Genomic DNA, 12,555 nt, shown 5'->3' with positions numbered 1-12,555 from the left:
AGCAACTGTTCCAATCAAGTGGCTTTTTTGGATTTGGTTTTTGTTTGGTTGGTTTGGGTTTGGGATTTTTTTTATTTTAGCGGTGTCCTGGAGGTTGTATTTATTTTTACTATTTTTTTAATGGAGATAGAGTGAACGTATAGCGTTCGTTCCAGGTGGACACTGTCATTACCTGGTAGTGGGATTCACCGCGAAAGGATCGCGGCCGTAAGTCGCTCCCGTTGGCCGCATTTACTCATCGCGGTGTGAGGCGCACACTGCAGAGGACTCCGGCTGTGGACATTGGCTTGGAAGCTGCGTGTGCACAGCTCTCGGAGCCTGAGAGGCTTCGGGGTTGAGCCTGCAACTGGGCCCATTAGTTAAACCAAGCTTGATGCTGATCCTTGTGGACGAACACCCTAGTAGAGATCATGACATGAACACTGACGACGCGGACGCTCTTGTCTATTGAGCATTTACTGCGCGACAGGCGCAGTGCCGGGTACCAGACGCGAACATTCATGTGATGCAGATGCTGTGATTATCACATGCCCGTTTTACAGACGGCAAAGCTGGGGCTTGGAGAGCTTGTGTAACTTGTTCAAGGTCTGCCCGACCAGAGGCAATGCCCTTCGGCGCCGCACCTTGTATCTTCCTCCCAGGCAGTATTCCTGCAAGGTTGTTACCAGCATCACGATATTTGCCCAACACATCGACCCTTGCAAAAGCCGCTTCATCTTCCCCACCTCCCTGGAGCCTAAGCATCACATAGTCCTCGTCTGACCCGTGACCGTGATGAGAAACGCAGAGTTTGGGCAACAGGCCGAGTGCAGCACAGATAGAAACTGGCAGGACTCTCCGTGATTCCCTTTGCTTGGCCTTCACACCTGCATCGCAAAAATAGGTTTGATATTCTTCCCCGCAAACATGGCTTGTTAACTTTGGTCTGAAGTCAGCTTCTCCCGCTGTCCCTAATCACTCTGATCCTTCCACTTCCTGTCTTGTGCCACAGGAACCTGATTACATTGTGAAATGCATCGGGGGGTTTTTTTGTTGATTTTTTTTTTTTTTTAGGAGCTGGGCAGTATTTGGGTCTTAGTCTGTGGAGACACACACGGCTCCGGCCACATGTCGTTATCTGTCCTGCAGCTGAAAGCCAGCTGACATGCTTCTTCTAGAAGCAGCCTTCCCTCTTTTTGTAATGGCGACAGTTTGATCGAGCGTAGTGGCAACGATAGGGCTCTGGCATCACAGACTTGCTTCATCCCCAGCACAGCCACGTCCCAAGTGGGACTTGTCTGAGCTCCAGCTTCCTCAGTCATATAATGGAAGGACAGTGACTCTCCTCATAGGGGTTTGGGTAGAAGTAAGAAAAAAAAAAAATCATGGATAGAAATTGCTTAACACGTAGCAGCACTCAATAAACAGTTTGGTATTAGAATTATCGATTAGGCCTCACCTTTGTTATGTTTCATGATAAATGTGATCCATTTTACCAAACGCAGATAATGCAGAAAAGTATAAATAAGAGAGGAAAACTGTCACGTCACCATATGAACCTCTGTTAATATTTGGGAGCATGTCTTAAAAAAGGTTAGGGGTTATAGACTGGAACTTCTCTTTTGCTTGATATATTATAGACAACAGTCTGTATCAGTATGTATTAATAAGACCTTTTAGGCGATTCCTGTTTTGGACCATTATAAACACTATTGAGGTCAAGGCCCCAGGACCTTTGCACTTGCTACACTGGCTGCCAGCAATCCTCCTCATCCCTGATAATAACATGGCTCACTCCCTCATCTTAATCAGAGTTTGTTCGCATATCCCCACATCAGCCTTCCCCGGCCACCGTGGTTAAATAAACCCCTTCCCTTAACACGCCTTTGTTCTCTTTTTCATAACCTTTATCACTATCTGCAACTGTATTTTCTATTTGCTTACTTTTTTTTATTGGCTTTCCATCCTGCTAGACTAAGCAGCATTCAGGGAAGGACTCTCTTGCGTCCACTAATATGACAAGAACTATGCCTGGCACATTCAAGACACCAGGTGAATGAATAAATGAACAAAAGAACCTTCTGTATGTAGAGACTTACACGCTTGCCTTCTCCTAACCTTAATTAAGATAGATTCCTGGGGGCGGAGTTACTGGGTCAAGGGCTATGTTTAAAATTATAATTCTTGCGGCCACATCAGTGCTGGCCAAGCCGTGGCAGCTTCCTGCCCCCTGCCCCCCAACCTCCCGCCAGCAGCATGGGAGAGAAGGTTTCTCCACTTCCGGCTCGTGCTAGGAATCTCACCACAGTCCGTTGAAGACGTACTGCATAGAAGACTTTTCAGGACCGCGGCCCCCGCAGTGGTGGCCAGGGTGTGGAGGGGACCACCGCAGGGCCCGTCTCCACCCTGTCTGCGGTGTGGCTTCTTGTCCTCCCCAGCTCCCCCACCCGCCGGCCCCCACCGTGTCAGAGCTGCTTGCCGGAAAGGTCATTACAGGAGCCAGGGGCGTGCGACAACAATGGGAAGCTGGTGGCTGGCAGCTGGCAAAGGGCATCATGTGAACCTCAGCCCTTGGGAGCCGCACCCCCACCCGGCCGCCATGTGGGCACAAAACTCGCTCGTTCCCTCTCTGGTTATTCAGTGAAATGCATCGAGGTCCTACTACGTGCCGGAATGGGGGCCCGTTATGGGTGTGTTTCCGGAGCCAGCCATCCTGCCGCTTTGGGTGGGGCTCTGGGCCTCGGCTCCTGCCTCCGTCACCGGGCCCCTGAGAGAGGCAGAGCCACCAGGTGAGGGGGCAGCAGGCCACACCTGGGGCCTTTTTGCACTCTGACGTCCTGGGGGTTCGTTTGCCTTTGCTCTGAGGGATGCTCGATAGCGGCGGAAGCTCGGTGGACCCGGCTTCTCCATCGTGGCTCCCTCTTTCCTTGTCTCTTCCTGTCTCTCTGTATCTGGTTACATGGTTTGTCTCCGTTCATACCTGTGTAGGTCTCTGGCTTTCTCGGCGCTTCTGTGTGTGTTTCTCCCTCCATATGTGTGAGGAAGGGGGCGGTCTTCCTGCCTGCAGGTCTCCCTCCATTTTTCTCTCAATGGGATTGTGGCCCTCTGTATCCCTGCTCCCTCTCTGCATCTGTCTCTCTGTCTTTGTCTATTTCTGTCTGTCTGTCTCTCTGCCCCTCAGCCCTGTCTTCATCCTCCCCTGTGTGTGTGTGTCTCCTTTCTTCAGGTATTTCAGTTCTTTCCTGCCCACCCCATCCCCAAAATAGCCGGACTCCAGAGGAACCTGGGGTTTTTTGTTCCCTCTTCTCTTGGTTGCTCCCCACACCAGCTGTCTGACCCGGGGATGGCTTTCAGTCCAGAGGCTCTGTTGCTGGAGTGATAGTGCCTGATTTCCCTGGGGCTCGGTTCCTTTTCTTCAGAAGGGAAGCATTCACATCTGTGTCTGTCTGTCCGTGTATGTGTTCTTCTTTCTAAACTCCTAAAGGAAGTTACAAAAGGTTTTCTTGAACATCAGTGCACAAATCTCTCTAAAGACCAGCACATGGGGGGCTCCTGGGTGGCTCAGTCAGTTAAGCATCCACCTTTGGCTCGGGTCATGATCTTTCAGTTTGTGGGTTCGAGCCCCACATCAGGCTCTGTGCTGACAGCTCACAGCCTGGAGCCTGCTTTGGATTCTGTCCCTCTCTCTCTCTGCTCTCTCTCTCTCTCTCTCTCTCTCTCTCAAAAATAAACACTAAAAACATTTTTTTTAATTAAAAGAAAAAAGATCTGCACAGGGTCTGACGCCAACCCTCTCTGTCTCTCTACCCTCTGATGCCCTGGAGGCAGGTAAAGGTAGCAGACTGGATTTGGGCTTGTGTGTGACCCTGGGGAGACATGCTGATTTCTCTGAGCCTCACAGGCTGACCCTGCATTCCCCCAGAGCCAAGTAAGTTGCCCACAAACCCGGTCTGGCACAGGCTGTTGGGTAGCAGGCCCTCAAGTGACATCAGCTCCTCTGGACCGGAGCAGCGGCTCGTGTCCAGAATGCATTCCTTCCTTCCATTCATTCATTCACCCACCCATTCAGCAGCATGGCAAGAGATATCCACGGCCAGAGACCACCGGCTGATCCTAGAGGCCCAGGAAGCTGCAGGTGTGGGGAGCTCCAGATCAGTGTTACCCAGACACCTTGGGGTAGGGATGAGCAGTGTTACCTGAGGACCAGCAGGAGCCCCTGCAGAGTGAACTTCCTAGAAAATACGGTGTCGTGGGCCACCTTTAGGCCTTTGAAAAACCACCCGATGAAGTCCAGGTGGTAAAAAGGGGCACAGGTAGCCGTTGTTTCTAAACGTCCCTCCGTTTGTTAAATAGTCTCCAAGGAGGGGAAGGCCAGGTCGCAGCCAGCATGGTGAAAATCAGTATGTTGCCTTTAGGCTGCAGTCATGGGAAGGAGAATATAAGCTTTTCTTACACGTTATCATCTTTTTACTTTGGATTCTCACATTCCTTAGTCCATTCATAATCCATTTGTGAAAACAGGCTCACATCCTACGTGTCTTAGCACTTCAGGCGTTGTCCAGGGCTGGCATGTGGGGGGTTTTAAGGATGCTGGGTGGGTGGGTGGATGGATGGATAGTTGTGTGAGTGTCTAAAGGGACACGATTCCTCCAGGCATGCCCCTCTCATATAATCACCAGGAAAGCCCAGAGTATTTGTGATTGGTGCGGAGGGAAGATTAGAGGGTGGTTAGGATAACCCTTTCTGGTTGCTGCTCAGTGTGTCTGCAACAAGAGCCAAGATGGTAATTATCCCCAGGATCGCAGCTACTGACTGAACAGCCAAGGAGCCAAAGACGCTGGGATCCACCACGAGTGCTTAAAAAGATGGGCTCAGAAGCTTTGAGCTGAACTTCCTAAGGTGCCCCCTAGCTCTGCAGGCAGACCGCTCACCCCTTCCCCACTCCGAGGGCAAGCTGAAGACACTCCTATCCTAAAACAAGTGACCGTTGTCTTCTGTTTGCCCCAGCTGGCTGAGCCCCTCAAAGATCAGGATTTTTTTCCCTGAATTTATTTTACTGGTACCTAGCACAGTATTTGGCAAAGAGGTACAGGCTAAATTAATATGGCATGAATCACCAAGTTGATAGTTGGAAGAGTGGGGGCATGGGTGATTTGCTTTGAGGATGCTGGATGGATGGGTGCATGGATGAATGGATGCTTGGTTTTCTGGATGATAAGCTGTTGAGTGCTGTGCTGGATGGGTTGTCGAATGGTTTGCTGGATGGGTGGTTGGATTTCGATGGATGGATGGATGAAAAGGTGGGATCTTATTGGCCATCGAGAGTCAGCCTCCCACATAACATAGGAATCCTTCCTGCAGTGCCTATGATAGGCCTTGAATGCATGTCTACCTAGCTGCAGTGACTAATTTACAGGCTCTTTCATTAAAAAGCAGAATTGAGTAGGGGTTGTTTTGTTTTTTATTTTCTCTTTTAGAGAGAGTGTACATGAACAGGGAAAACAGGCAGAGGGAGAGAGAGAATCTTAAGCAGCCTCCATGGTCAGCACAGAGCCTGACACGGGGCTTGATCCCATGACCCTGGGATCGTGACCTGAGCCAAAATGAAAAGCTTGACGCTTACCCGACTGAGCCACCCAGGAGCCCCTCTGGTGTTTCCTGTCCTCTCCTCAACTCAAGCAGAATTGTTATAAACTTTTCCAAAGTCTAGGTGTGGTACCGTAGTATATATTAGTGTTTAAGGACATAGGCTCTGGAAGTGGATCCAGGTTTGAATCTCAGCTGAATAATTAAAGCATTGTGACCTTGAATAAACAAATCCCTTGGCCTCTCTAAGCTACGGTTTCCTCACTTGCAAAATGGGGATAATAGCACTATCGTGCAGGGGTTGTTAAGAGGATTGAGTGAAATAATGAAGGGCAAGGGCTGGTCGGCGCTCAGTGAAACATATTGTTATTATTATGGACCAAACCAAAATGTACCCTCCTATCGCTTTTTTTTTTTTTTTTCCAGCGAGAACCAGATGTGTGCCAGATCCTGTTATAGCATTGAGTGTTCATTGATAAACAACACCGAAATAGCCTCTCATCTCTTGGAGCTTATGTCCTAGTGGAGCGTTCAAACAATAAGTAAACAGATAAACAATTTCAGATGGTATTAAATGCTACGCAGAAGTTGAGATACGGTGAGGTGAAAGAGAGTAATGTGGCTGGTGGCTGCAGGTGTTCTTCTGTTGAGCTGTGAACTAATGACAAGCTACAGCCATGCAAAGATCTAGGGAGAGGGTGTTCCAGGTAACAGGAATAGCCAGTGAGAAGGTCCTGAGGCAAAAATGAAACGGCTCAAGGAAAAGAAAGAAGGCCAGGTAGCAAGGTAGACGGTAAGGCACGCAGGGCGCAGAGGGCCTCAGGAGGTAGGTCGTGTAGGCTGTAAAGGCTGGGCCACGTGATCTGGACATCATCCATGTTAATTTCATCCTGTCTTCTGGAACAGCATAGAAGGAGCCGTGTTCATTTGGCAGTCGCTCAGCTTTCCAGTGACAGCGGCAGGCTCCCAGTCTCCAGAGCTCCAGACTAACGGCTCCTGGTTCTCTGTTTTCCAAGCTGACATCCTGGGACACCTGCAACGTTCTGGGTCTCCTAAACCTAGAAGCCAGAAGAAATCAAGTTTGACCCAAAGGCAGTCAGGCAGAAGAAAGGCAGAAGATCTCTAGTCAAAATTGTAATGAACTAACCCAGCAGGCTGTGTTCCTCCTTGAAGCCCTGCCCTTGGAGTGTTTGCAAGGGAAAGGAGGAGAAAAGGAATCTTTAAGGCTCTTCTAGGGTAAAAGACATGTGGAACCACGTAGATGCAGGTGGTTCTGGTCTAGCACCTGGGCTTTCAAAGAAAACCAAGAGATGACGGTGGCTGACCTCCAGCAGGACTGATAGAGCTAACTCAGGCGGGGTCATTAGGATCCCATGACTCAGCAGTGCCTCCTCTGTGTTGGCTTTTCTCTCAGAAAAAAATCTTTGTCCAGGCGGGGATAAATGGGCTCTTAGAGTCTTGCAGTTTTATGTATTGCAGAAGGGGAGCCTCTCTAATGTACTTGTTGCGACAAAAGTCTGGAATTCTGTCTTCGTGGCTAATTAGCTTCTTTGGGTCACACATCCGTCTCTGAACCGTACGGACTGTTCATTGCCAGAGAGATACAGTGTTCTGATTGGCCAGGCCTTAAGCTCTGTGACCTTCCCTGTCACCGATAATGGACACCCTCCCCATCCATATAGACTAAGGATGGAGGAGGGGGACGATGCCCCCCAACGTCCTGTATGAGAAAGTTTTCATTTTGGGAGATGACTTAGTTCTAGAGACGTTCTGTGTGACATTGTGCTTAAAATCAACAATACTCGGCTGTGATCTTAAAAGTGTAAGAGGGCAGATACCATATTTTCTGTTCTTACCACAATTTTTACAAAAAAGGGTGCTGTTAGGAGGAGAAGGAAGAGTGGGTGCTGGACAGGCAAAGCCAGCTCGTGTATCTTGTGTTTTCCAGCTCAGAAATACCTCCTCCTTCCCCTGCAGTTCAGAGACACAACTCTTACACCTCTCATTTCCTCCCACCTTGTTCTATAGATTAATACATGTGCTTAGGTCTCCATCAGCTTTTTTAGAGCTTCTTGGGGTTTGGAACCCTGCCTTTGTGGACCTCACGGTCCCCCACATTTGTACCAGGACGTTGTAAGTGTCCATGACAAGCTTAGTTAAGCTGGATTAGGTGTCAGGGCCCGATGTGATGACCGTGCCTTTCGAATAGTCCCCAATTGAAGCATTAGAGAAACTCCCTGTCTCTCACCAAAGAACCTCTGGGCCTCACCCACCTCTGTGGTCTCTTGGGTTGTCCCCAGGCAAAGCCAACAAGAACGTTCAGTGGGACGAGGATTCGGTGGAGTACATGCTGGCCAACCCAGTCAGAATCGCCTTCGTCCTGGTGGTCCACGGCCGGGCCTCTCGGCAGCTGCAGCGCATGTTCAAGGCCATTTACCACAAAGACCATTTCTACTACATCCACGTGGACAAGGTGAGGAACTCCTCCCCCGCTTGCCACCCCTTGCTGCCTTTCTTGGCCGGTCTGTCTGCCCCTCTCCAAGCTGCCCTGCCTCTCAGGCAAGTCTGATAGTCTAATCTGCTGCCTCTCCTTGTAGCATTTGGTCTGGGGGAGAGAGAAAAAGAGAGGCACAGAGTGTGTGTGTGTGTGTGTGTGTGTGTGTGTGTGTGTGTGTGTTGGTTTCAAAGTCCCCAGTTGTGACTTTAGGCTTTATCTGTAAACGTTGTGTTTCTTACCTCTTTTTCCTCACTGCTCCACTGCCCGATACAGTGCCTGCCGCTTTGTGAGCGGGGCTATCCCAGGGGTGGGCACACATGTCCCAGAAAGGGCCAGATGGTAAATATTTTAGGCTCTGTGGGCTCTACACTCTCTGCTGCACCAACTCCGCTCTGCAATGTAGCGTGAAAGCAGCCATAAGAAATGTATAAATGAGTATGTGCGGCTGTGTTCCAATAAAACTTTATTTATAAAAACCCCGCAGCCGACTTATGCCTGAGGTAGAGGTTTCTGTTGGTCTGCTGACCTGACACGATTATGTCAGTAGTCGAGGAGGAAAAACGGGATGCTTGGTCACAGCAGGACTTTGGGAAGGTCATGGAGAAGTTCCATCCCTCAACATACACACCAGGTTTAGACACGGTCGTACTTCTTAGCTTATTATCCTCAGACCACATGCCTCAGTCTTGTATTAAAATGCAGCATCCCAGGCACCAGCCCACACAGAGTGAACCATCAGCTCAGAGGTGGGGCCAGGGAATCTGCATTTCAAGTACCCAAAACAAGTTTTTAAAAAAAATAAAGTTTCACATAGCTACATAGAAAGACCCTGCAGGCCTGAACCAGTTACTTGGCAAAGTCCAGTATGTTCAGAAGCCCTGTCAACTAGAAGGGAAGGGACAGACAGAACCCAAGGGGCATGTCTGTGTGTTTTCTGGGCTGCTGAATTGTCCCCTTTTCTCTCCTGGGAAAAGCGCTCTAATTACCTACATCGGCAAGTGCTCCAGTTTGCCAGACAGTATGACAACGTTCGCGTCACCCCCTGGCGGATGGCCACCATCTGGGGAGGAGCCAGCCTCCTGTCCACGTACCTGCAGGGCATGCGTGACCTCCTGGAGATGACCGACTGGCCCTGGGACTTCTTCATCAACCTCAGTGCAGCCGACTACCCCATCAGGTAAGGCGGCCTGTGGCCCCAGGCCCGCCTGTGCTAAGGTCTTGGCTTCCTCTTGCTTTCCTTGGTCCGAGCTGTGAAACCAGAGGCAGAGGCACGTGGCCGCCGGGCTGGAGAAGCATTCTGCCTCCATGAGATGCCGTGGAGACCTTACACTTGGGGTCTTCCGGCCTGGGATCCGCACCGGACCTGAGCATCACGGGTGCGTTCGTTCACTCATTCAGCTAGTGTTTATTTACTGAGGGCACGGTGTCCCCAGCTCTGTTCAAGGGTACACAGAAGAGACCACAAAACCCCTACCTGCAGGGAGCTTCCATTCAAGTGGGGGAGACCACAACAAAATAGTACGGTGGCATGTGAGAAGAACAAAGCAGAACGTAGCAGCAGGAGAGAGTTGTGATTTTAATGAGAGTGGCTGGGGAAGTCCTTATGGAGAAGAACAGGAGGAGGGGTGAGTTGCTCTGACTGGGAAAGTGGTCTAGGCGGAGGGAACTGCGGCTGCTGGGAATGCGCCTGGTGTACTCGGGGGGACGGGGGGCGGGGGGCACAGTGGGGCTCAGTGCGGCTGGAACGGAGTATGCAAGGGATACAGTGCTAAGAGGTCATAGAGATTCCTGCAGTGACATGATGTTCATTCTAGAATCTGGGAGTCACTGGCATGTTTGATTAGAGGCAGGACAAGGTGTTGGAAAGGGAAGCAGAGTGGAGGAAGGGAGGTCAGTTGTGATAGGCCCGGCAGAGTCACAGACGTGTGTTTTTGGGCTACTGGATGCCCACGGGTCTCTGTGCTTGGTCCCTAACAACCGTTAACAAAACAACGGTTTGCGCACATTTAAAAATTGGGAGGTTTCGCGTGAAAGTATCAAATGGCAAGCTATTCTCCAATGTCTGCGCGCTGTGGGCCTGCAGGCTGCCAGCCACGATTGTGTGGAGCTGGTGGGGCGGCCAGCAGCCCTGAGGCACTGAGAAACTGAGATGCCACCAGGAACATCTGTCCCTTGGCCCAAACATTGATCTGCTCTTTAAAATAGGCTGTAAAAAAGGAAACTCCTCTAGACGGGGGGACGGGGAGAGAAGGCAAGAAAATGAAGCGTATTTCCTGCTGGAAGGCAGCTCTTTGCTTGGCTGTGTTGTGTCTTCCAGCCTGATTTATTGGTGGGGCTAAAAAGGAGAAGAGGACAGAGAGCGAAGGGCGGGGGGCCTAACTTCCTCTGGTGGCGCGAGGGTATTGGGTGAGGACAGTACTTTCCACACAAGAGCCTCATGAAGGCATCTTTTAAAAAAAGAAAAAGAAAGAAACATTTTGGGGCACCTGGGTGGTTCAGTCGGTTAAGCGTCCGACTTCGGCTCGGTCATAATCTCGCGGCTGATGAGTTTGAGCCCTGTGTCAGACTCTGTCCTGGCAGCTCGGAGCCTGGAACCTGCTTCGGATTCTGTATCTCCCTTTCTCTGTCCCTCCCCTCCTCATGTTCTGTCTCTGTCTCTGTCTCTTTCTCAAAAATAAACATTAGAAATTTTTTTTTAAAAAAGTTATCAGGGGGGCGCCTGGGTGGCGCAGTCGGTTAAGCGTCCGACTTCAGCCAGGTCACGATCTCGCGGTCCGTGAGTTCGAGCCCCGCATCAGGCTCTGGGCTGATGGCTCAGAGCCTGGAGCCTGTTTCCGATTCTGTGTCTCCCTCTCTCTCTGCCCCTCCCCCGTTCATGCTCTGTCTCTCTCTGTCCCAAAAATAAATAAAAACGTTAAAAAAAAAATAAAAAAAAAATAAAAAGTTATCAGGGCAGTTTTCAAACACACATACGTGTGCTGAGAACAGTGTAGGGAACCCTCACGTACACATCACCTGGTTTCAGCTGGAATCAGGTCGTGGCCAGTGCTGACGTGTCTGTGCCATCACTCTCTTCCCGCGGCCCCACTGAAGCACTCCCGAGACACCATGTAGTTGTGTGCGTGTTTCCGTATACCTCCCAGAAAGATAAGTTCTTTTAACCTAACGTCCACAGGATGATCGCACCTAAACCATCATTCTTAATGTCATCAAATGTGGAGAGCACACACCCCAGGAGTTTGGGTTTTTGAATCAGGAACCAAATAAGATAAAGGCGTGGAGGGATGTCCTCTATTTAAAGCTAGAAATGGTCTCCATCTCCTTCACGATGCGACTCCTGGTGCCTTCCTTCCATCCTTGGTTGGTGGCATCTCCTTGTTGGCTGGGAAGCCCTGGGCCCTGGCGGGAACCTGGGGAAGGCACACTCTTTGGCCAGTTTAGGCAGGGTTCACCTGGCACCCTTGCACCTGAGAAAAATGATCCTTAGAAACATACCTATTTCGCTGCCCCTCCCCCGTTCATGCTCTGTCTCTCTCTGTTCCAAAAATAAATAAACGTTGGAAAAAAAAAATTAAAAAAAAAAAAAAGAAACATACCTATTTTCTTTTGTTCATAGGATAGCAAGGCAAACAGATTATGAAACATGGCGGGCAGATTCTTACTTATTTACTTACTCATTTGTTCAGATGCCCATTCCACAGACGTTCGTTAAGCAACTCCTATGCTAAGCACTAATTGGGCATTTAGTGAGCAAAAGCGCCCCAGGCCCTACCTGGTGGAGCAGGTCCCCTGCCTGTGAAGGTGGAATTAGAGGCGCCATGCAAGGTGTGAAAGAGCTAGAAAGCAAGGGGATGACTAGGGGGTGGACATGGTCAGAGGTCAGAACATCTCAACTTGCAGTTTTAACTTGAAAACTGAAGGATTAAAAGATTGTCAGGCAAATGAGACAGAGATCATTCTAGAGTAGGTCCTAGATCATTCTAGACTGGGCACTGATGACATATTGAGTTGGATGACTCTTGTTTTGGGGACTGTTCTGTGCACAGCATGACATTTAGCAGCAGCCCCTGGCCTCAGTCCACTAGATCCAATAGTGCCTTGCCTCCCCACCTCCCCCACCGACTCATTTGGGACAACCACCGATATCCCCAGACTTTGCCCAATGTCCACAAGAGGCAAAAATACTTCCAGTTGAAAATGCTTCTTGAGAGAGCAGTCTGGTCAAGACATGGGTCCGAGATGAACTTGATGCATTTGAGAAATTTATAAATGGATGGAATATAATAAAAGAATGAGGAGATGTGAGTATAGAGAAGCACCGGGCAGGGGTGAGTTAGGACCTTCTCCCTCTGTCTTCCAAGAAAGGACTGAGTTCATATGTTGAGCATAACGTCTAATGAGGTAGACACTTCCTTCAGCTCCCAAAGCAAACCTCTTTTACACAAGGGCAAACTGAGACCCAAAGTCATGTAAGAAATACATGATTAGATTGG

The 12,555-nt window shown here is 49.8% G+C and overlaps 1 protein-coding gene across 1 annotated transcript in view; it reads left to right on the top strand.

The window, feature by feature from the left end:
• XYLT1 (xylosyltransferase 1) overlaps window positions 1–12,555 on the top strand; it is a 312,312-nt gene that overhangs the window by 220,717 nt on the left and 79,040 nt on the right. The window contains exons 4-5 of the mRNA XM_047087107.1: window positions 7,866–8,038; window positions 9,037–9,239. Of these exons, the coding sequence (XP_046943063.1) occupies window positions 7,866–8,038; window positions 9,037–9,239 (376 nt within the window). The remainder of the gene's footprint in view (window positions 1–7,865; window positions 8,039–9,036; window positions 9,240–12,555) is intronic.

The sequence above is a fragment of the Lynx rufus genome, unplaced genomic scaffold (genome assembly GCF_022079265.1).
Source record: "Lynx rufus isolate CCGP_SWC_20201006 ecotype Redwood Valley unplaced genomic scaffold, mLynRuf1.p SCAF_23, whole genome shotgun sequence".
Lineage (NCBI taxonomy): Eukaryota > Metazoa > Chordata > Mammalia > Carnivora > Felidae > Lynx > Lynx rufus.
This window is presented reverse-complemented; position numbering and strand designations above follow the sequence as displayed.